The 24,935-nt window shown below is 48.1% G+C and overlaps 1 protein-coding gene across 2 annotated transcripts in view; it reads right to left on the bottom strand.

Annotated features, from left to right (window-relative positions):
* LOC126996635 (ankyrin repeat and fibronectin type-III domain-containing protein 1-like) overlaps window positions 1-24,935 on the bottom strand; it is a 366,486-nt gene that overhangs the window by 72,753 nt on the left and 268,798 nt on the right. The window contains exon 6 of one of the 2 annotated variants that reach the window (XM_050857314.1): window positions 14,015-14,226. In XM_050857314.1, coding sequence (XP_050713271.1) covers window positions 14,015-14,226 — 212 coding nt within the window. Of the gene's footprint in view, window positions 1-7,834; window positions 8,660-14,014; window positions 14,227-24,935 lie in introns of those variants that run through there. The other variant, XM_050857318.1, reaches the window with a different exon arrangement.

Below are 24,935 nucleotides of genomic sequence, written 5' to 3'. Positions count from 1 at the left end.
CTTCAGTAATTCGCCTTCATTTGTAAAGTCTCCAGGAGCAAATTTCAGCACCCAACCTGAAGCCGCAAACCCCACCAGCTGATACGAACTTTACGAGCAAGGAGGAGAGATACAGGGCAGATAATAGCGTGGAGGGAGGGAGAGAGGGGGAGAGGTTGAAGCGGAAGTCTAGGGCAGGTGTTGTGGAGGCCGAGGAGCAGAGCAGCGATCGACGTTCTTCTTCCATTGTGTAATATCGTGATGCATGTAAGGGAGGAAGCACGAGTGTCTCCCATCGTGTTCCAGAGTCTCTAGGCCCATGCAGAGGGAGGCCTTGCACGCCCTCCTGTAGCACGAGTCGCGGGGATGCTGGTCCGTCCCGGGGTGGGGGAGGGAGAGCAAGATGATGGCGCCTAGTAGATTTGAAAGATTTTACGAGCCAGGCTTTTTTGCCTCCCTTTCTTCCTCGCGGGCGGGTGGCACGCGGCTCTCAGGGTTCGGCAGAGTGGAGGAGGGCGTCTTGTGGATAGGCAAAGGTCATGGAGTCTGGGGAGGGTCGCTGGGCCTGGGAGGAGGCGTCTTGGGGATGCTTTGTGGGCACGAGTCTGGTGGCGCTCACCTACAGCAGGAAGATACTCTTGTGAAGCACCGGCGGGGGTGAGTTGCGGCAAGGTTAACTGCCTTGACGAGGAGGCGGCCCTCAACGTGCGGTGAAAGAGAAAGCGTCGAGCAACAGCTCCTCCAAGTGCAGGAAGCGCTAGCACCTGCGCAACATCAGGGCGAGCGGGGCGCCCACAAAGTTGTGACGTGAACTAATGGGACCAATTTGTAAATCTTCCGCTCGCGACAACACACCGCTGCCCTGTCCTGCTGGCGCCACGCCAGTGTCAGGTTACACTGCTTGCAATCATTATGCACATTTAACAAAGCAAGTCCTCTTTTTAACCACCGAGGACAGAACTGGACCGCCGGGCAACAATAGCTGCTGACCCTCCCCGCCACCCCTCGCCGCGTCCCTGGCCAGCGGCGCCGCCCCTCGCCCAGGTGCGGGCGGCCACTCACTCTTCGGTCCGCTGGTCGACTCTACGCAGTCCTTTTTGTCCCGTTCGGATGTTCCCAGTGGGAGTTTTAGTTCCTCTTTTACCCTACTTCTACGCCGCCATTAGAACAGTCCCACGTCACCTCTGTCTGCATCACAACACCTCCTCCAGGGCGCATCGCGCCCCGCCTGCCGCGTGTGTGTCCTCCGTTATTATCGTGCGGGCGTTGTCTGCCGCAACGCCTGCCACACTCACCTCCACCGCACGCCGCCTTAACAACCACCCAGTTCCCACACATGGCCGCGCCGCGCCGCCCTCGCCGGTGTGTTGCAGTGTCCTTCACCCGCGAGACTCACCCTTGCGTCAGGGTGTCCTTCACCCGACACACCCCGCCAGGTAACGCCACTGAGCCACGTGGGAAAGTCTCAAAAACATTTCATTTTTTCTTATGAAAGAACGAAAAATAAATTTGTTAGTGTGTTCATATAAGAACATACTTCAAATATTTATCTTTACATATATTCCTCAATAATCAGTAAAAAGGTAAAAAAGATCGCCCATTACTGCACATGTTAGTAAAGTTGGCAAACAGTGCGCGGCGCACCTTATGCCGCCACGCAGCACTTGTGACTCAACGGGCCGCGGCGGTCCAGATGTCCACTTGAAGCCTGTTCTTTCAACCCCGCGGGTCACACACCCACCAGACGGGTACTGAGGCGAGTGTGAGGATGCGGCAAAGACTCAACAAGCCGCCGCGTCGGGCACAAACTAATCTTTCAGACCTTGAACTTAATAACGCCGCCTCACGGCTCCCTGCGAGGCTGCCAGACAGGGGAAAGATTAGGGCCCAAGACACCGCCGGCCTGGCCTGAACACGGCCGAGGCGAGTCACTGGGGCCAGGCAGCCTACTGGAAGAAGCGGCTGATCCAAGGCCTTCACGCCAAGGCCTCGGTATACAACAGCAAACAAAAGTTTCGTCGTGCGTTACTCTTCATATTTTCCTTGTACTGCAAAACTGTTATAAAATTGCCTTTTCAACTCATGCTCTGCCCCAAGTGATGAAAGCGCCCAAGCACTGAACCGTGGCCCTCAGGTGACAGGCTGGCCGGGGACGCCGAGGCAACAGGTGAGTGGGCGAGGGTGGCAGGAAGGGAGGACGGAGAAAGGAAGAGAAATGAGAGGCGGGAAGGTGGACGGGTGGGAGGGAAGTAAGGGCTTGAGTGTTCTGTTACCACCCTATTATCCAGGGAAGCGCTCTCTCTCTCTCTCTCTCTCTCTCTCTCTCTCTCTCTCTCTTATTTTCCTAGTTAGACTAAAGGTAAAACGTTACTTAAGGAAAAAAGTAACACACACACACACACCCTCCTCCCCCAACACACACACACACACACACACACACACACACACACACACACACACACACACACACGCACACACACACACACACACCCTCCTCCCCCAACACACACACACACACACACACACACACACACACGCAGGCAAGGGAGTCGAGGCCAAACACACACATACACACACACGCCGCTCTTCTTGCTCTGCCACGGCGTCTGAGGGACAACAACACACCGAGGAAACACTTGACGTCAGCACAACACCGCCAGGGACTGCATAGATTAGAAGACCGATGCCAAGTCCCTCGTTGCACCTTAACTTTTTGGGACCAGGAGAACGCGTAGCTACTTCTTCTCCTCCTAACTCCTGACCTCTCCAAACACACACACACACACACACACACACACACACACACACATACACACACACACACCTAGCAAAAGGATCCCTGATGTTTTTTTCATTATATGCCGTAGTATTGCGAACAACCTCCACAGCCTGTACTAGTATGTTGCTTGTGAATTTATGTTGTCTGTCTGTCTGTACGTAAGTCTGGCTCACTGTTGTCTCTCTCTGTATGCCTGTCTCTATGTCTTTTTCTCTGTATGTGTCTCTCTGTCTCTGTCTATCTGTCTGTCTCTGTCTGTCTCCATGTCTGTCTACTATATGTATATGGAAGCACGGGCAGACAGAGTTTAGTATTTCATTTGAGGGGAAAGCAACAGTCAGGGGGTGGCGCGGGGGTGACAGGCGGCAGCGCGGAGAGCCTGGCTGACTGACTGACGCCCTGGAAAATGACCCCAGCGTTGCGTCACATCCGCAGGGAAGGAGTCGCCCACGCCCGCACCAACATCCGACTTCCCTCCCTCCCTCCCGCCCTTCCTTTGCGTGTCGTCACATCCTTCTTTTCTTCCTCCTTCACGTTCTCTTTCTGCCACATCCTACTTTTCTCCCTCCATTCCTGCCACATCCTACTTTTCTCCCTCCATTCCTGCCACATCCTTCATCCCTCCTTCCCTCAGCTTTTCCGTGTAGATTTCGTCCTCTCTGATAGCGACACACCGACCATTGTTTGTGTTGTTTTCTGTATTCAAGATGACGTTCCCTATGCTCTTTATCATCCCAAGTGATGAAACAATGTAGCACTGCTCCAAAAAGGATATGTTGGTCTTTGAGCATAGTGTATAAAAAATGATGCATGAAACTGAATGACTTGAACGCATTATAAATTTTTCTACTCCCTGGAATTCAATATCGGTGATTATGAGGCAATTCCGGACTCAGCAGAACTTACTACAACGCCCAAGTACAGGCTAGCAAGCACTAAGTCAACTCGTCGGGGCGATAAGTGTGCGAGCTTTCGTATTTTTTTTTTTTACAAAGGAGACAGCTCAAGGGCAAAAAAAGAGTGTAGAAAAAAAGCCCGCTACTCACCGCTCCCACAACAAACAAAAGTAAAGAATGGCCAAAAGAGAGGTCAATTTCGGGTGGAGAGGTGTCTTGATACACTCTTCTTGAAAGAGGTCAAGTCATAGGCAGGAGGAAATGCAGACGAAGGAAGGCTGTTCCAGAGTTTACCAGTGTAAGGGATGAAAGAGTGAAGATGCTGGTTAACTCTTGCATAAGGGGTTTGGACAGTATAGGGATGAGCTAGAGTGGACAGTCGAGTGCAGCGGGGCCGTGGGAGAAAATATCGATAGAAGATAGAAAGAGAGGCAACATGGCGGCGGAATATAAGAGGTAGAAGACTATCAGTAAGAGGAGGAGAGCTAATGAGACGAGCTGTGTGAGTGGAGCCCCTCCACACGTGAGATGCATACTCCATACGAGGGCGGACAAGGCCTCTGTATATGGATAGCAACTGTGCGGGGGAGAAGAACTGACGAAGACGATACAGAACGCCCAACCTCGAGGAAGCTGATTTAGTGAGAAGAGCTATGAAGTTTCCAGTTAAGATTTTGGGTTAAGGATAGACCGAGGATGTTTAGTGTTGAAGAAGGTGACAGCTGAGCGTTGTTGAAGAATAGGGGATAGGTGTTTGGAAGATTGCGTCGAGTTGATAGGTGGAGAAACTGGGTTTTTGAGGCATTGAAGGACACAAGGTTCCTTTTATCCCAATCGGAAATGATAGCAAGGTCTGAGGTTAAGCGTTCTGCAGCCTCCAGTCTGGAGTCTTGTAATTCCTGTTGAGAGGGTCTTTTGTTGAAAGAAGTTGAATAATGCAGAGTGGAGTCGTCAGCGTATGAGTGGACCGGACAGTTTGTTATGGAAAAATCATTGATGAATAACAGGAAGAGAGTGGGTGATAGGACAGAGCCCTGTGGAGCACCACTGTTGATAGGTTTAGGGGAAGAACAGTGACCGTCTACCATAGCAGAGATAGAACGGCCGGAAAGGAAACTGGAGAGAAAGGAACAGAGAGAAAGGAACAGAGAGAAGGATAGAATCCGAAAGAGGGCAGTTTAGAAAGCAAAGACTTGTGCCAGAGTCTGGCACAAGTCTATGTTAAGAAGACACTCGAAACAGCTGAGAAAATGCAACGCTTTGTGATATGCTAACAATGCTTTCTACTCGATTGTGTTTAGGTTGTGTGGGCTTGGGAGGAGGACGGAAGCTGCCACAGGTGTTGAGATTATAAGCGAAAGAACGAGTGGGACCAAAACATCTTGAGGTGTGAGATGCAGTAAAGAGAGACAATGAGAGACAGTAAAGTTTAGTGCTTAACCTTTCTTATCCCGAGTGATTGGGGGGAAGACGGAAGCAGCCTCAGATGCTAAGAAGATAAGCGAAAGAACAGATGGAACTAAAATATCTTGAGGTGTGAGATGCTATTTGGGTGACAATAAAGTTTAGTGCCCAACCTTTCTATCTTACGCCGTGTGCTTGTGGGGAACACGGAAGCTGCCTCAGGTGTTAAGCTTATGAACGCACAGGTGAGGCCAAGGACAGGTAAGTCACCGGCGAGGCTGATCCCCAGACAGGGGTGGTGTCGCGGGCGAGTTCTTAGGCTCACTTTCCCCTGTCTCGCGTGGCGGGTCTCGGGGCTCAAGCAGGCCGTCCGTCACCTTGGCCGTCATCAGCGCCGCCCGTAAACCTGTCACCCCCGTTAGTGACCCAGCGTGACCGCCGCCGATAGCCCGTGCAGGACACTCGGCCGCGGCTGGAGACGAGAGGAGACCACATTTCCTAGTTTGGGTGTTCTGGTCGTCCCACGGTGAGGAGCCAAGACAGGTTCTCGCGCCTCGACCAGCCTCCGCCACCCCCTCACACGCGCCCCTCTGTGTCCTTTTATCTGGGTTTTCCATCGTGTTTTCACCCCTCGGGCGGCTTCGTCCGCTATTAGCATATCCATTGACTTGAATACAGCCCACGAGGTTAGCGGCGATCAGCTTCTCTTGTATCTCCCCGCCCCGCCCCTCCCGCCCCCGTCTGCGGTCAATGCTACATTATGCTTGGCCATGAATGAGAAAAAAAGACGACGTTTACAGAAGAAAATGGTACCGAATATATCGATTTATTTGTGATAAAAGGAAGGCACATGTTTTGGTCCATTCATGAGGGAAATACGGACTGGATGGAATTTGTTGCTCCTCGCGGTTGTTCGGCGCCTCACGGCAATGTAAAACTATTTCCTGAAGTCTCCAAGTCAAGAGGGAAGAAAATACAGTTGGGCAAGAGGCTTTTTTTTAGGTGAGCTTCAGTCTCCAAAGTTCTTAAGTTCACTGCCGCGTCGCGGGTCCTTCAGACAGGACAGGATCAAAGTTATGGGCAGGTGTAGCGCCCCACCTGGAGCCTTAAGAGTCCCGCTGGGTACGAGCACACGCGTCTGGCCCTGCCACGAGTAATTCCTGCAACCAGGGCAAGGTCTGGGGCGGCGTGGCTGGGTCAGGGGTGAACGGGTGACGCAGTGAGTCAGAAAACGGAGCTGGATCATATTAGGTTTGCCAGCGACTGCAAACACTAGTAGTTACCAGACCTGACCGGTGGCCTGGACTGGCCGGCCATCAACGGGGAAATACCTGGACCATCACCACCGGCGGGGCACGGGGTGTATGGAGGCCCTCCCCCCTGTCTCACCTCCCTGCAGCGCTTCACTACACTGCTTGGAGGGACGAGTTTCCTTCACGCCAGAACACGAAGACAAACAACGTGCTCTGGCGATTTGAAGCCATAAAGAGCAATAGGAAAAAAGCTGCTGGTGAGTAGTATAAGCGGCCTCACTAACAGACGACAGGCCCATTACCATCGCCTTCACCATCCACACCATCACTACAACAGCTGTGGCCGACATCACCACCGTCCTGTCACAGTAGCTTTGCATAAAAAAAATAGTCAGTTATATTTTTGCCATAACCTTTCCCAAAATATTAGGTTTCCATGAGGGACATAATTATTCGCACAGATACACATTAAACCACCGTTCGTGTTTCTTTGTGGTGCATCATAGCTAATGAATACGACAAACAGATGTAAATAATGGCGTATATACTCATGCAACCTAGATAATAAAGAATGATTTTCCTTCGCCCCTTCCCCTCTCTTTCCTTCGCCCGTTCCCCTCCCTTACCTTCGTCCCTTCCCCTTTCTTTCCTTCGTCCGTTCCCCTCTTTTCCCTTTGTCCCTTTCCTTCGCCTGTTCCCCTCCCTTATCTTCGTCCGTTCCCCTTTTTCTCCTTCGCCCGTTCCCCACCCTTTCCTTCGCCTGTTTCCCTCCCTTCCCTTCGTCCTCTCCACCTCCCTTCCCTTCGTTCTTTCCTCCCCCCTAATAGTGGTGGAGGGAGTGAGGGAGTCGGTGACGCGAGGAGCGATGGTTTGCGTGTACCTTGAAGGGAAGGGAAGCGTCAAGGCCAGGGGCGCCCCGCGGTTCTAAAGGGAAGACACTCTCAGAAACCTTGACGACGCCAGCAATGTGTGAACCGTGACGTGTGTGTGTGTGTGTATGTGTGTGTGTGTGTGTGTGTGTGTGTGTGTGTGTGTGTGTGTGTGTGTGTTAAAGTAAAAGGAGCAGCTCAAAGGCAAAAAAATAAATGAGAAAAAAAGGCCGCTAATTAATGCTCCTAAATAAGAAAGTATAGATGAGTAGTGTGTGTGTGTGTGTGTGTGTGTGTGTGTGTGACAGAGGAGAACGAGAGAAAAGAAAGACAGAGAAGAGAGAAAAGAAAGAGAGAAAAGAGAGAAAACTAATGACTGGATAATTTACGACCCCGGAGTACCCAAACGATCCTCTCCCTTTTGCAGTTTCCATTCACCCCGACGCCCCAACAGCGAACCTCTCCCTCCCCGCGGCCTGCAACACACCAACACCCGGAGCCTTGCACTCGTGGCTGGCGACGCCGCTCCGGGGATGACTAAGGCGTCCCCTGACCTCATTGTCATGGAAGGGTAAACTCCCCTTGGGGCTGTACTGTTGTGGTCATTACGATGGGCTGAGGGGACTGAAGGGGCTTTGTTGTGACGTGACTTACCTCTCCGCGTGGGGCTGGCGGGACACCCAGGCTCGAAGGTGGGAGGGTCTGGATTCACGCCCATAAGACCCGGCAGACACTCGCCGCCGCTCCTCGCTCCCTCAGAAGCAGCAGGTTTGGGGCGCCGAACCCTGCTGGCCGCTGCCGGTGTACTGCCCTCCGCCCACGCTCTGGATCACTCCCTCAGGCATCGCCCAAGTTCCCTCGCCCTGACCGCCGAGTGACCATCCTCCTGCTTGCACGCTGCACTCGCTCAGGTCACAGGACGCTCACACGGGGCGGCGTGTCATGGCTTTGATCAGGACAACGCCGAGGCTCTGAAGGCAGTGCCGGGGGCCCCTGGGCGTCTCGGTGCTAATATTTCCTTAAGCGAGACCCGCCAGGGAGGGGGAGGCAGCTCCTCAACGCTGCCGAAAAGCTCATCCACACTCCACCAGCAACCTGTTGAGGAGGCAGTGGCCACCAGCACCCTGCACATAATCCACTTCCACGGGTGCTCTACTCCACCGCCTCGCCGCACACTCCACACATCACGAAGATGCCCCAGCAGCTTCACCTGTTCCTCGCGACGTGATATAGGACCGAGTAACGCATTCAGGGCCTTGTGTCGAGTGTAACAAAGGAGGTCATGTTTACCTGCGCCCTCCCCATGCACTGGCTACGCTACAACTGTACCGTCTTTCTCTTCTCACTACGCTAACTCGTCGCTTGCCACATGCGAGCAGACCCGCCATATTCACCTCCTGCCGCCACGCTAACGTTGTCCAGGGGCTCCCTCCTGCACCCGCCATTGGTCTTAGGGCACGGGAACCACGTCGCAATCGGAAATAACCTACGTAATACAGTAAACGCAAGAAGATGGTGAAGGCGGGAAGGCATCGTACATCTGCAGCCTCCAGGCCCGACACGCACTGACCACGCCGCTTTTTTTTTTCAGTGTTACTACTCTTTCAATTTCTAATCCTTTGTGTCTACACCGTAACAAAACGAGGCCTTCCTCCCTAGTACCGCAAACACGGGGCCTAGGCAGCACTACAGCGACAGGACATGAGTGAGAGGGATGACACGGGGGGAGGAGGGAAGGGAAGGGAAGGGAAAGGAAGGAGGAGGAGGAGGAGGGATGGGGAGGAGGAGGGCAGCAGAAGAGGTGCGAGGGTCAGAGTCCGAAGCTTGCCCGATGTTTCCAAAAGCCAGGTATTGTGAGGAACCTGCGAGGGCGACCATAGCGGCGATAGATAACATTGCACGGCCGCGAGTGTAGACCTCCTGGCCCTCACACCACCCCACTCACTGTCTGCAAGGGGAGATCTCACGCCCCGGGAGTTAAAGGGACAGTTATGTCACCCACGCAAGCCTGAGCTATCGCGGCGGCCCCAATGCACCACCTCCCAGCCCGTGTGTGTGTGTATGTCTGGGGGAGATGAAGACAGGCGGCAACGGGCATTCCTGAACAGAAAATATGCGCCATCCTCTCCCGTGGCCTGCAGGGGAAAGAAAGTGGACTTGTGCGCTCTGATTACTTCGTGTGTGTGTGTGTGTGTGTGTGTGTGTGTGTGTGTGTGTGTGTGTGTGTGTTTTATAGTATGGGAAGCAGCTCAAGGGCAAAAAAATAAAGGAGAAAAAAAATATGCCCTTTAATCACTGATCCAATATATAAAAAAGTATAGATGAGTACTCTGTGTGTGTGTGTGTGTGTGTGTGTGTGTGTGTGTCACCCTCCCCTCTTCCGCCGCCTTCGGTACCCACTAAATAAAAGACAAAGGGCTCCTGGAAAGGGGTGATTTGAGCTCCGGGGCTTCGGAAATGAAACACCTAGCTGATATAGACCATCTGGGTGATGCAAACGTCCGCTGACACCCGACTGTTATTAAAAAGACCTTGCAAGACTCCGCCACTGCTACAACGAAACCATAATACAACACCCAACGTTACTGAAGACCTTGAAACACCCCGAACCCGCAACACAACATCCAATGATACTAAATACTTTGAAACATTCTAATACTGATCAAAATAAGCCTCAATACAATACTCGTTGCTGGTGAGACCTCAGTATTGGCAAACAGAAACCGCAACACAATACTAGTCACTAAAAAGACCTTGCAACACCCCGCACTGCTGCAACTAAACCGCAACACATCACCCGACGTTATTGAAGACATTGCAACACTCCGGGATCGATCAAGAGAAACCGCAACACAAAACTCGTTACTAAAAAGGTCTTGCAACACCCGGGATTGCTAGAACGAAACCGCAGCTCAACACTCAACGTTACTGAAGACCACGCAACATCCCAAGATGGACAAAAGGAAACCGCAACACAATACTCGTTGATAGGAAGAATACATTGATGCAGAAACACACAACACAACACCCACCATGACTATAGAGGTCTTATGCAGAAACACACAACACAACACCCACCATGACTATAGAGGTCTTGCAACACCCCAACATAGACAAAAAGAACACACAACACTTGATATAAAGAACACACTAATGCAGAAACAAACAACACAACACACACCATGACTATAGAGGTCTTGCAACACCCCAACATAGACAAAAAGAACACACAACACTTGATATAAAGAACACAGTAATGCAGAAACACACAACACAACACACACCAGTACGATAGAGGTCTTTCAACACATCGACATTAACAAAATGAACCTTGCAACACAATACTCGTTTATAGAAAGAACACACTAATGCAGAAACACACAACACAACACACACCATAACTATAGAAGCCTTGCAACACTCAAATATTGACGAAAAAGAATTCCACAACACAATAATTGGTAGAAAGAAGATGCAGAAACACACACCATTACAAGAAAGGTCAAGATTGCAACACACTAACACTGACAAAAAGATCCACGCAACACACTAATTGGTAGAAAGAAGATGCAGAAACACACAAGGCAAAACACACACCATTACAATAAAGGTCAAGATTGCAACACACCAACACTGACAAAAAGATCCACGCAACACAATAATTGGTAGAAAGAGGATGCAGAAACACACAAGGCACAACACACACCATTACAATAAAGGTCAAGATTGCAACACACCAACACTGACAAAAAGATCCACGCAACACAATTATCGGTAGAAAGAAAACAGTAACAGAAACAGAATACAACATCTACTATTATCAAAAAAAGTCATGCAACACTACCAACGATGGGATACACCACACAACACAACACTCAGCCCACAGAAAGACTTAACAACACCCACACAAGGATAGAAAACAACAACACCTCGCCCCCCCCCACCCCAAAGAACACCTCAACGTATATCAAAACAACTGATACGGTCACACTTTGCTTCTAACTCTTGATGCCTCTTGTGCGAGTGTTGAAAAAGAGGACGACAGCACCGCAGCGTTGATAAAAGATAATAGAAAAAAAGATTTGGCTTCTGAGATGGGACACAACTATACCCTCAAATTAACTAAAAGATAAAATATGACGGAATGATTGACAGCAACAGGATAAAAATTACTAGTCTCAAAATTACACTACTATAGATAGCGTAGTATATTGACGTGAATGTATTTTTCTTTTCAACCAGGAAGCAATGAATTTTGTTGTATGTTTCGGCGACGTCATGGAAAAAAACTTACAATCCTGCCTACCCCCGCACCACAAACCCCAACGTTACTTAAGACATTGCAGCACCCAGACATACCCTTTGTAGACTAGAGTTTACTGACGTGAATGTTTTTTTTCTTCTTATATAACCAGGAAGCAATATGTTTTTCCTTCCCTCATAGCCCAAATACACTTATCTTTGTCTATTGTATATTTGGAGCACCATCTTGGAAGAAAAACTCCCCCTCCCCCCTCGTACCCAACACCCCCGTCTGTGCCTCACTCACCTGAACACCGGTGACAGTCCTGCCATACCGAGCGTGGCCACGGGTCAACCTCCTGTCCCTAGATCAGGACGCGGCGGACTGCGTCATCAAAAGGGCGTCAGGGTGTTCCTCGGGACGAGCGCCTCCGTCGGGGCCTTGAGGATGAGGGTGATGGCCGTGTGCGTCAGGTTCCACATCGTGAAGAGGCACAGCCCGAAGCTTAGAAACAGCACGACCAGTAGAAGCAGCTCGTTGCAAAGGCCTGAGGGCGGCGTGAACTCCATCTGGATTACGGAGCGGGCGGCGCGGAAAGCCATGCTGGCGGCGGTAGGCTACAGTTGGTGTCTGTCACGTTCTGAATTACTCTGAAACGTTCTGAAGTTTCTTGCAACTATCAGGAAGAGATTCTTTAGTCCAAAGGATCGTAGAAAAAGTCGACTTCTGGGGCTGGCGGCGGGTCGGTTTGGCGATACTTGAGCCCAATGTAGATGACGACGGCGATGACGAGGATGGAGTAGATGAAGTTAACGTAGAGGAGCACGAACCTCATGGAGCCCACCTCGGCGGGGCACAGGTAGCTGCGCAGGAACGACAGGATCATGGCGAAGACAGAGCGGCGCTCCGAGGGTGCTGGCGACTCAGCGGGCGTTGCCTGACGGTGCTGACCACGGAACCTCAACATTAATCACCCTTTTATTTCCAGCAAGCACAGCCGCTGCAGCTCCCGAACACTGCTGGTTTTGAAATGTTCTGTGAGGTCCGAAAAGGAGGAAAGGAAGAGTTTGGAGGCAAGGGGCCGAAGGTGCGTCTCCTGCCAGGCGGCGCGGCGAGAGTGGCGGCCACGACGGGGGAGAAAGAAAGGGTCGCCGGTGAAGTGACTCGCTGTATTGGTCGACCCTGCTCGTACTGACTGGCGGCACCTCCTCCCATGCAGCGGGGGAGCAGGGGGGGATGAGGAGGGTCGATGGGCACCGGAGGGGGACGGAGGATGATGAAGCAACTCCAATAAATGCACCAGTCGATAGGAGGCAGCGGACGATGAGCGTCAGAGCGTATTGCATCGGTGCATTGTAACCCAACACTACGCACATATTCCCATACATAATAACATCAAACCGTACCAAGCTTACCAACGAGAAGCTTAATCCCGCATCAGTAAAGCGACAAAAACCAGAATCAACACGAGGTAACTTATCAGAGCAGCTTCCGAGATGGCATCAATAACCAATTATCTTAAACAAGACGTCAATAGCGGAACGGGGGACGAGAAGCACCACGAACCGCCCTACCCTTCCTGGCCCACTGTAACAGCCGCTGGACACATGACAGGGCCATATTATTAAACATTTCGTCGCCCAAACGCACACATTTGACATGGCTTTCGTAGGAGTTGTGGTGGGCCTTTCCAGGGGTATTTTTTTGACCCTGGTGGGAGTTTAACAAGGCTTCCGTACCATGAACTCTAAAAACACCCATGATAACGCTATTGACTTCCTTTTTGGCCTTTAGTAATGATTGATATGAGAGCTGGTAGCGTCTAAAAAGAATACCGATATCCCTTGAGGCGACACTGGGCACATAGGAAGATGGTCGCACATATTCATTACACAACCACCATCAATTCAAGAGGTAAAATGTGAGGCGCCGCTCCTTCCAACAGAGATTCAAACCTGAGGTACTTATCTTTCTTCTCCCTCTGGACTCTAAGATTATTTTTCTGGTCGCACATATTCATCACACAACCACCATCAACTCAAGAGGTAAAATATGTGACACTCCTTCCTATAAAAACTCTAAACTGAGGCATTTCACTTTTTAACCCTCTGAACTCTACCTATATTTTTTCACCCTGGGTCTCCGCCTTCCCTACCCCGCCTCCCAGCAACCCTCAGAACGGCACGTGGCTTGTCGTCGATACTCCGGGATATTACTATACACCGCTGCTCCGCCTGCGTCCCCCTCCCTTGACATCACACTGATGTCCCACCTACCCTGCACTCACCACAACGAGTCACTATTCCACAACAGGCATCTACACACCACCACCACGAGTACCAACACCACACTAGGCATCTATATCCCACCCATTTAAGCCCCAGGCATCTACACACCCCACCACGAGTACCCACACCACACCAGGCACCTATATGCTGGCAAACACGTTTCTTATAATTCGTTGAGGTGAAGAAGACAGTTCCACAAACCAACAGAAAGGCAGCAGGCCATTCTGTAGGAGCTTTGACGAGTAAAAAGAATTGACAAAATCTGAAAACAGTCATGCACACTCAAAACATCGAGTTCCTTACCTGTAGACGTCGAGGTTTTGTCGAACTTGAAGCTGGGTCGTTTGTAGAGGGCCGGGGAGACGGGCAGGTAGGAGCGGAGGTGGCCGTTGGACTTGGTCATGTTGAGCACCGAGGCCTTGGCTTGGTGGCCGCTGCTGGAGGCGCTGACGACGCTCGCATCCACCAGCGAGTCTATGCTGGTGGCGCGGCGGAGAGGAGGCGCCCCGTTCTTGCTGCAGGAGGGAGGGAGGAGAGGTCAAAACAAGAGCCATGATTGTTAGGCGCCCACCAGCAGGAGCAGCAGACGGTGGGCAGAGACGCGGAGTCCCCGGCAACAGGGAATGGAGGGGACCCAGGGGAGGGGCGTATGAAGGGAGCTAACAGGAGCTATCAAGGTGTTGCCTTACCTGGTGTTGAGGTGTGGTAGCTAGGTGATAATGATGATGGTGATGGTGATAATGATGATGGAGATAGTGACAGCATGTATAAGAAGGTGAATTTAGTGAAGGTAATAGCCGGAGGAGGACAAACAAACACAGGTGCATGCTAACACACACACCCATTCGCACATATATAAAAGTTAGTTCAATGAAGGTAAGTGTGTGTGTGTGTGTGTGTGTGTGTGTGTGTGTGTGTGTGTGTACGAATGTGTGTATGTAATGGAAAATAAAACAAGTGTACAGTCAGTCAACAAATTATATAACACATCTTAGGGAATATGAGGAAGAAAAGATCATGACAACACCAATAGAGAATGAATTAAATATACCACAGGAGTAAACAAATCATACTTATTTTTAGGGGTCTTTAAATGCGTATGGGACATCTAGAGATATAAAAGTAAGTAAGTAAGTAAGAGTTCAGGATACCGGAACAAAGGTGCAGTCGTTAACATGCATAGTTATAGATACAGGATAAATATATATTAACCATTGAATAAGAACCAGTGTTTCAATAGAGCGAGTACCTACAGTGGTGTATTGATCAACGTACAGTACTTCACATGAATTAGTCAAGGAATGCTTCAAAAGTCTAGGGGATGCGATACGTGGATAGTACTGGAACTGTTGCAACTTGGAGATAGATAGATAGATAGAAAGATAGATAGATAGATAGAGAGATAGATAGATAGATAGATAGATAGATAGAGATAGAGAGAGAGAGGGAGAAACAAAGAAATAGACACAGATAGTTAAATAGTTAGATAGATAGATATAGAGAGGAGAGAAAAGAAAAAGAAGAAAAAGAAGAAAGAAGCAAAAGAAGATAAGAAGGAGAGAGGAGAGAAGAGAAGAGAGAGAGAGAGAGAGAGAGAGAGAGAGAGAGAGAGAGAGAGAGAGAGAGAGAGAGAGAGAGAGAGAGCGAGCGCACAGGTAGAAAATGGATGTCGAGAGAAAACGGAGGTCTTTTAGGGGGAACTACTACAATACGAAACTTCTCCTGACAAAAAAGCTGCAAAAACCCTCATTAAAAAAAGGAGGGGGAAGTGAGTAAAAACAAAGGTTGTAGTACGTGTAAAAACGATAAACGTACGTAGAAAATTAAACGCACGTAAATAAATGGTACGTTAAAAAATCGTACGTAAAATAATCGTACGTCATAAAAGAATGAAAATATACAAATGAGAGAAATCGTGCGTAAATAAATCGCACGTAAAAGAATCGTACATACGTGAAAAAATCGTACGTGAAAAATCGTACATAGAAAAAAAAAATATATACGCTTCAAAAATATCACATCAACGTCAAAATGAAAGAAAAGAACAACACAAAAGAGAATGACATAAAAAATAAAAATAAATAAATAAATGAAAAAAGGAGACAGATGAAAATTGGAACAAGACAAAAAGAAAGAGAAAACAGAGAATGAAAGAAAAAAAAACAGAATAAAAAAGGAGATAAATGAAAATATGAACAAGTCTCTCGCACGCCAAAAGAGGCTGAATTACTGGGTGAATAAAAAGTAAAGGGAGGGGAGGGTGTTTTGATAGGGGGTCGGGGGGGGAGGGAGAGGGGGGAGTGGAGGGGTTGGGGGGGGGTATCAGCAGAGGCCAAGAAACACTGAAGGGACAACACCAACACTGCGTATGAGGCGAGGGGGCAGCGGGAAGGAGAAGGGAGGAATTTTAAGAAGGCGAGGGGAGGGATAAAAAAGAAGGGGGGAAGTATGGGAGGCAGGGAGGGGAAGATATGAAGTTTAGGGGGAAGGGAGGGGAAGAGGGAGGGGAAGGGAGGATTTTAGGAGGCTGAAGGAAGGGGGGAGGGGAGGTAATTTTAGGAGGCAGAAATGGGAATGGGGATAAAGGGAGGGAAGTTTGAGGTAGGGAGGGAAAGAGATGACGTTTAGGGGGAAGAGAGGGGAAGAAGAGGGGGTGGAAGGGAGGATTTTAGGAGGCCAAAGGAAGGGGGGAGGGGAGGTAATTTTAGGAGGCAGAAATGGGAATGGGGATAAAGGGAGGGAAGTTTAAGAGGTAGGGAGGAGAAGGGGAGGATTTTATGAGGCAAAGGGAAGGGGTTAAGGATGGAGGGAGTAAATTTTAGGAGGCAGGGAGGGGAAGGGGAGGATTTTATGAGGGAAAAGGAAGGGGTTAACGACGGAGGGAGTAATTTTTAGGAGGCAGGGAGGGGAAGGGGAGGATTTTATGAGGGAAAAGGAAGGGGTTAACGATGGAGGGAGTAATTTTTAGGAGGCAGGGAGGGGAAAGGGGCGGATTTTATGAAGCAAAGGGAAGGGGTTAAGGTTGGAGGGAGTAATTTTTAGGAGGCAGGGAGGGGAAGGGGAGGGAGGTTTAGGGAGCACAAGCACTACATCCAGACAAGTGCAGCGATACCCAGACGAAGGGCGGCGGGCCTGCGGGAAGCTGATATGCTCTAAAGCTGTTGTTGCATCGCTCGGGGCAGAGAGGGCGTGAGTGGAGGCCGAGAGGGAAGACTGAAGTGGCGGGAAGGGATGATGCCGCTGTGTTATGGGTCGACTAGCTCTGTGGGGACCAACGTTGAAAGACTGTCGTACTCTGGCTCTTGTGCTTGCCGATTTCCGACCCAAACACTGCTTTCATCACCCAAATAACTGCATTCATATATGGTAATCGTTTAAATGGTTAATTATTGGTGCTTCTTGGCAACAGTTATGGGCCAGAAACCGGTAAATACGTGGCTCTGAGTACGATAATCTGGCAACGGTGGTGGGGACGTTAACGATTCACTCTACGGTATTAGTAAGAACTTGGAGTGTGCGTGAGAGTCTAGAGAGGGAGGTGGATGACGGCTCTCTTAGTAGGGGAAGAGCAAACGGGGGAGAACCAACTTGGAATGTGCGTGAGAGCCTAGAGAGGGTGGAAAATGATGCCTCTCTGACTGGGGGAAAGGCCAAAGGGGTAGAACCGTCCGTGAGAGACCAGAAAGGCTGAAGGTGGACGCCTCTCTCTCACTAGGGAAAGGGACAAACGTGGGAGAACCTCTGGGTAACAACGTAACAACTTAAGAGTGTTCGTGAGAGTCTATAGAGGGTGGAAAATGATGTCTCTCTCACTGGGGGAAGGGAAAAACGGGGGAGAACTTCTGTGGGTATATAACTTGTAGTATACGTGAGAGTCAAAACGGGTGGGAAGGGGTTAACGGTATGGGGACCTCTGTGGGTTAACATTAGTGGACGCAGACGAGGTTATGGAGGGGAGGAAGTCACTGTACTAGTCACCCTTATCAACCTTATCACAGGCTGTCCGGGCGGGAGAGGGAGCAGGGAGGGACAAGTGACATGATCTGAAACTTGTCACCAAAACAACCAGACACGACGCGAGTCACTCTGGTTAGTACCGAGAAAAAATAGTCTACCATAAGTCACGTTTAGCAAGGGAAGGGAGAGGTGGAGGGGGGCCAAATGGGAAGGAGGTCAAGGTAAGGGGTGGTATAGTACGTTACGTGACCTGGTGACTCCCAAATACAACAGGGACGGTTTTTGAGGGTCATGTGATGGAGGAGGTCGGCGGAGGAGACATGCATCAACACAGGCGGAGGACAGACAGCGTAAGGGCAACAGAACATCTCGACAACAACTCTTTCCTGAACAATCTTATCGTTGTTTCCTGCATGGACGGTCGGTGGAAACGGAGCCGGAGGGAGCGTCTGCCGAGATGAGACGTCGAGGAGAGAGAGAGAAGGAAGGTGAGAGCTAGTCAGTCAGCGAGGTTTTAAGAAGGGGGATCACGGAGGGAGAGAAATATAAGGTGTGAGGGAAGAAAAGAAAAGGCAGTTAGGTGGTTAGGAGGGCAGGATACACTGTTCTCACATCACCTGTTAACACTGAGAAGCTGAAAGGTTGACAACAGAATTACAACAGAGGTACGTATACATACCATAGATTAGCAAGCAAGAGTTTTCACACGCACACACACACACACACACACACACACGCACACACACACACGCACACACACGCACACCCAGACATCCCTCCCCCCCACACAACATAAAACATTAGGTAACTTTAATCTATATGGAAGAATCACTACTCACTAACACCACCACACACATACACGCACCCATACACATACACACACATACACATACTTATTTAAACAAAGAATTCAGATTACAAAAGACATGGTGGTTTAGATTAGGGTTATTTTAGTAACATCTAGGTGAAAGCAGATGATCAAGCACATAACATAATAGAGAAAAACATCAGAAAAACATACTAGTAAAACACACGTCCTATGCTAGTGAGGGAAAAGAATAATTGGTTGAGTCACCCTTCAAAACACCGACGTCCCTTAGAGAAGAAAACGGATAACTAACGTAGAAGAAAAAGGGAATAACACCTGCCAACACCAACCACCACAACCACTACCACCATCACCACCTCTACCACCATCACCACCTGACACACACACACACACATGACTGACATACTGACTGACAAACACCCACACGCACTGATTGATTGATAGCCCCATTATTATTATTATCATTATTATTATTATTATTATTATTATTATTATTATTATTATTATTATTATTATTATTATTATTATTATTATTATTATTATTGTTATTGTTATTATTACTATTATTATTATTACTGCCGTCACGTTTGTTCTTATGTATACCTGACTTCACCCTTTTAACGTTTGATTAGTAAGTGGTTCTACGGTGTTGCATCGGAGGTGGTTGAGTCATTTTCATCACCACCTTCACCACCACCAACACCTCGCAACCTCTCACTTATATATATCTCAAGTTCATCATAATATCATAAGTACGCGTGACCTCAATCCTCATCTCCGCCACATAAGCTAGTTATTGCCTTGGTTATATTTAGAAAGTTAGCTGATTGCAGAAATGGATATAAAATGGACAAGAAAATACGTGCTTTCATTTTTATCGTAACGCACAACATTCACCTTTTCGTTCTATTGTTTGTTTTTCGCAGCTGCTATAACGAAAGTCTCGGTAGGTGTACGTTATATAATCTAGCGTAATATCTTTTAAGCTCGCATGCTCATTACTTTCTAGGGAGTTGCTACTTTACAACACACGTATTACTAGGTTCCGTTATTTCTCTAAGCTGTTATAACGAGTGCTTCGGTATATCGTAATTTAACGTAATATTCTATGTCTACGTTGATGCTACTTTCCAGGGAGTTGCTTCTTTAACTTCGTCTACGTAACGCGCTAAAGTGACGACTAATTAAACGTGAACGAAAACTTTGTGTGAATCGGGGCTCCGTTAATTTAGCTTTCGTTGTTTGAGAAGAATAAATTACGCTACACCCACACCTATTCTCTCTCTCTCTAATCTATCTATCCATCTATCTATCTATCTATCTATTTATCCAGCTATCTAATTATCTAACTATCTATCTCTCTACCCATCTAACTAACTAACTAACTAACTAACTAACTCTCTCTCTCTCTCTCTCTCTCTCTCTCTCTCTCTCTAACTCTCTCTTTCCAATACACTCTGATACACTTTCATGCTTCAAACATTCACCCGCGACTCCTGAGGCTTTCATTGCTGCAAGTTTTCCTGAAGGAGGTGCGGCCGTAACATTTTTTACCAGACACGCGCGAGGATTACACGGACGGCCTTAAGAGGAGTCGCAGGAGTTGCACTTTCATCTATCATCTATCATCTATCTTCTTGTAATGCGTGATGGAGGATGACATAGAGAACTGATAATTTGATTTTCTCTCTCTCAACCTAGCTCTTCTCTCTCTCTCTCTCTCTCTCTCTCTCTCTCTCTCTCTCTCTCTCTCTCTCTCTCTCTCTCTCTCTCTCTCTCTCTCTCTCTCTCTCTCTCTCTCTCTCTCTCTCTCTCTCTCTCACACACACACACACACACACACACACACACACACACACACACACACACGTATCTATCTGAACGGAAAAGGCACACATCAGCAAACATCCGCGCCAGTGCTTTAGATTTTTGCCTTTTTCTCCTTTTTTCCACTTCTTTCTCTCATTCACTCGCTCACTCACTATCTATCTATCGATCTATTTATCTATCTATCTCTCCATCCATCTATCTCTCTGCCTCGCTCACCGCCGCTGCCGCTGCCGTCCTGTTAAAGAGTCGCATCGCTGAGGTTCGGTTCTGCTTTGTTCCCTTCAAAAATATAAATATTAATGGTCGGCGGCCAATCAAGACCTTTATTTGGCAGCGGTACGTGACGCGGAAACATTTGCATATATGTAAAAACACTACGTAGCTCTAGGTTTCTCGTATATTGAATAGTTTCTAGGACCAAAATGTGTTGATTCAATACCTGACGTACAGGTTAATTATTTATTTCCCTCCAAGGACTCACTGCGATAGTTTCTCGTACAAAAATGTTTTATTCAATGTCTGACGTACAGGTTAATCCTTTTTTCCCCCTCCGCAGACTAACTGACATTCGACTGACCCTTCGGCGCCTGGAAGCCTCTTTGGTGAGACGGACTGTGATTTCCGAGGCCCTTGATGACCCAGCGGCCTCGGCAAGGGATGAGCGGCCGGGAAGGCGTGGGGAAGTTCGGCTGCACGGGGGCCAGGCCATGGCAGTGTAGCGTGAAGCGTGAGCAGCATCGGGCGATCTATGCCGTGGAGCCTCAGTGCTGGGGGCAGGCACGGGGGTGACACGGCCTGGCGCCTCCCACGTGAGTGTTTGGAGCCCCCGCCACCGCCGCCCCGCCGCCAGGAGAGAGGCCACAGCTGACTATGTGACTAGAGGTGACTAACACTAAGCAGACACAGTGACACGCAAGGCCACCACCAAGGCAGGTCACCGTCACAACACTGACCAACACCAGAGCGATCATCGCCACAACAACCACACCACAACACGAGGCACCATCACACATCTAGACTATAGTGAAACCAGGCTGGCGAGATCGTTTTGGCTTTGGCTGCCGCGGGTGGGTCCTTTCCTCCCCTCCCAACATCTATCTCTTCCTCTCCTACGTTAACTATAGCTAACAAATGAGAGGAAACGACAGGTGTTGCGACAGTCCGGCAGAGCGACGTGGAGGAAAGGAAGGACCCGCGGAAGCAACGTTGCCCGATTATCGTACACAAACCACGGTATTTATCAGTTTTAGGCTCCAAATTGCCGCAGTCACACCAATAACGGTATTCAATTAAATTTATTGTTAAACCCGTTAGTTATTGATGTCTCTTTGCAATTGTTACGCGTCAGAAACTGGAAAATACAATATGCTGAGTACGGCAATCCGGTAACTTTGCGCGGGAGCCAACGCCAACACGGTCCCGCCAGTCTCTTAGGGTTTCATTGCAGAGAATCACTAAGCACAACACAGGTCACCAGCACAACACCACGCCTTGGATCAACGTACCACTTGCGCGACCTGAACCGCCTTCCATATACAACACAACAAGGGAAGAAAAAAAAGAGGTAGATTAAAACCCTCGTATTAACCTAACTAGGCGTACAAAAAAAAGAAGCGACAAGAGGGAGTCGTCGCAAGGGGTGGGTGGGGACACTGAGGGATGGAGAGAGTGATTTATTCATGGACAAAAAAACAGCGGACACGTTATTGACACATCTCACAGGACTGGACTGGCTATAAGGGGGACTCGGACTTAGCTTGCTATAGGAAGGGAGAGATGACAGATAGTGAATATAAGCTTTAGCAGAGAAAGGGAGAGAGGGAGGGAGAGAGTGGTGTGTGTGTGTGGTGATGTATGGTGTTGTGGATCTGCCTTTGGTGATGAAAATGGTGTTGCAGATCGGGTGTAGTGTGGTCCTTTACTACACGTCCACTGCCATCCGTCCACACGAGGTATACCCAGTTCGGTCTGAGCGGACGGAGAGCCGATTAAACGTCAATGAGCCCGATTATGACACTCTACGGGGGACGCTCGCCGCCTTCCAACGCCCACGGCAACGGTGAAGCCTGTTCCTCCGACTACCTGTAACCTCTCTCACCCTTACTTACTCTGACCCCTCTTACCTGTACTACCTCTAACCTCTCTTAGCCTTACTGCCTCTAACCCAACGTTGCCAGATTGTCGTACTCAGCCACTTACAATTACCGACTTCCGACCCCAAATCTATCTCCTGGGCCTCAATAACGAGATTCATTTATTTTTATCGTTAAAATATTTAATTCCTGATGTTTCTTGGTAATAGTTAATAGTCGGAAACCGGTAAATACTATGCTCTGAGTACGATAATCTAGCATCGGTACTCTAACCCCTCTTAATCTTCCTCCTCTGATATGTTCCTCTTTCTCTCTCTAACCTGCCATGCCATCTTGCCATTACCATTCATATCGCTCTTCTTTTTCCTTTTCTCCTTCTATATGCTCCTTTCTCCCTTTTATCCTCTTCTTGGTTCAATCTTACTCCATTATCGCTATCCATACCGTCCCCGTCCCTCTCTCTCTAAATATATGCTCCTCTCTTCCTTTTACCCTCTTCTTGGTTAAATCCTACTCCATTATCGCTATCCATACCGTCCCCGTCCCTCTCTCTCTAAATATATGCTCCTCTCTTCCTCTTACTCGCTTATACTTGTTGCCTTCCTGCCCAGCATTGCAATTAATACTGTCTTCTGTATTCTGTCTTAGTGTATGCTCATTTTTTTCTCTTACCCATTACTCGTTTCCATCCTGACTCAGTATCATCAAGCATACCACCTTCCTTTGTTCTTCTTCCTTTTCCAAAAGTATGCCGTCCCTCTACTTCATTCCCAGCCACCCATATCACCCTTTCATTTCCTCCTCTTCAACCAGCATGCCACTTACTCTACTTCCTTCCCCGACCCTAATAGGCCCCTCTCATCCTCTATATGTCCTTCCCATCCCATATATGTCCCTTCTCACCCCCTAACTGTCTCTTTTCGTCCTCTGCATGTGTCCTTTTCCATACCCTATTGGCCCTTCCTACTCCGCTTATGTCCCTTCCTATCCCCGATTCTGTCCCCTCAGCCCCCAGTGTCCACCACAATCTCTCCTCGTTACTGCGGGCTTGTGTGAGCGCTAACAGTGGATTTAGTTTTCATTAAGTGGGAATCCTCAAATATTTGCTCTAGATATTAGCAAACACACACACACACACACACACACACACACACACACACACACACACACACACACACACACACACACACTTAACCCGGTAGCAGCGACGGACCAAATTTGTGGCTTTACCGTGTACCAGCGATGGGCCAAATTTCTGCCATGCATAAACTGATCACATATGCGTTGATATATATTATGAAATGGTTTGCGTGAGTGATTATTCTTTCTCATTATTTTGCTTAGAGGGGCCTTTAACCTAACCTAACGTAACCTAACTTAATGTAACCTAACCTAGCTTAACCTAACCTAACAAACATGACCCCCGCAGCTACCGAGTTAAATAGCTATAGCCTGACAGTGCTCATCCAGTAGATTTCAGTATCATATATTTATCTATCAGAGTGTAGCGGTTGTTGTAGTAGTTGTAGTAGTAGTTGTAGTGGTTGTGGATAGAGATACATTTTGACCGCGGCTAAAGCTTTCCCTTTGGCAGCCGATCAATTCGCAGCTGTAACTCACTCATTCTTTTTCGCCGGGGGATTTTTGTTGGCTTTTGGGTTTGGTCGGTCGCGGCAGATTCTACTAATGGTCATGCAAATTCAGTCCCCTATTTTAATTATTCTTTTTCCTCTATATTTATTTCTTACACAGTCGAGAGAGATAATAATTATTACGCTGTCTTTTTAATTCTTTTTTTTTCTTTTTTTTGGCGAGACTTTTGGTGTGGCAGATTTTAATGTTAATGCAAATTGAGTCTTTTTTTCTCATTATTTTTTTTTCTCTCCACAGTCGAGTTTTAATTTTGTTTTATTTTATTTAGTTTTCAGAATTATTCAGTTCAATTTTGGCTTTCTTTTTGGTGGTAATTTTTTTATCGAGTCAGATTTCAATGTTCTTGCAAATTCAGTCCTTTTTTTCAATTATTTTTTTCTCCTCCACAGTCGAGAGGAAAAAAATGATTACGTTGATTCTTTTTTTCCGTTTTCTTTTATTCTTCAGCGTTTTCTGAATAATTAAGTTCAATTTTCGTTTTTTTTTTTGACGGTGGCGTTCTTTCGGCCGTGGCAGATTTTAATGTTGATGCGAATTGAGGTTTTACTTATTTATCTTTTATTCCAAAGGCGAGAGAAATGTATCTTATAATATTTTTTGCTTTTCTTTTACTTCCTTTTTTTTCTGAATATGTAATCAATCCGTAACGGCATGAAACAGATACTTGCTCTAGTGGATAAATTCAAGCTTAGATAATTTGCACGAGTGGATAAATTCAAGCTAAGATAATTTGAACGAGTGGATAAATTCAAGCTAAGATAATTTGTTCGAATGGATAAATTCAAGCTAAGATAATTTGTTCGAATGGATAAATTCAAGCTAAGATAATTTGTTCGAGTGGATAAATTCAAGCTAAGATAGT

The sequence above is a fragment of the Eriocheir sinensis genome, chromosome 10 (genome assembly GCF_024679095.1).
Source record: "Eriocheir sinensis breed Jianghai 21 chromosome 10, ASM2467909v1, whole genome shotgun sequence".
NCBI lineage: Eukaryota > Metazoa > Arthropoda > Malacostraca > Decapoda > Varunidae > Eriocheir > Eriocheir sinensis.
Note: the sequence above shows the minus strand (reverse complement) of the source record. Positions and strands in the feature narration are given on the sequence as shown.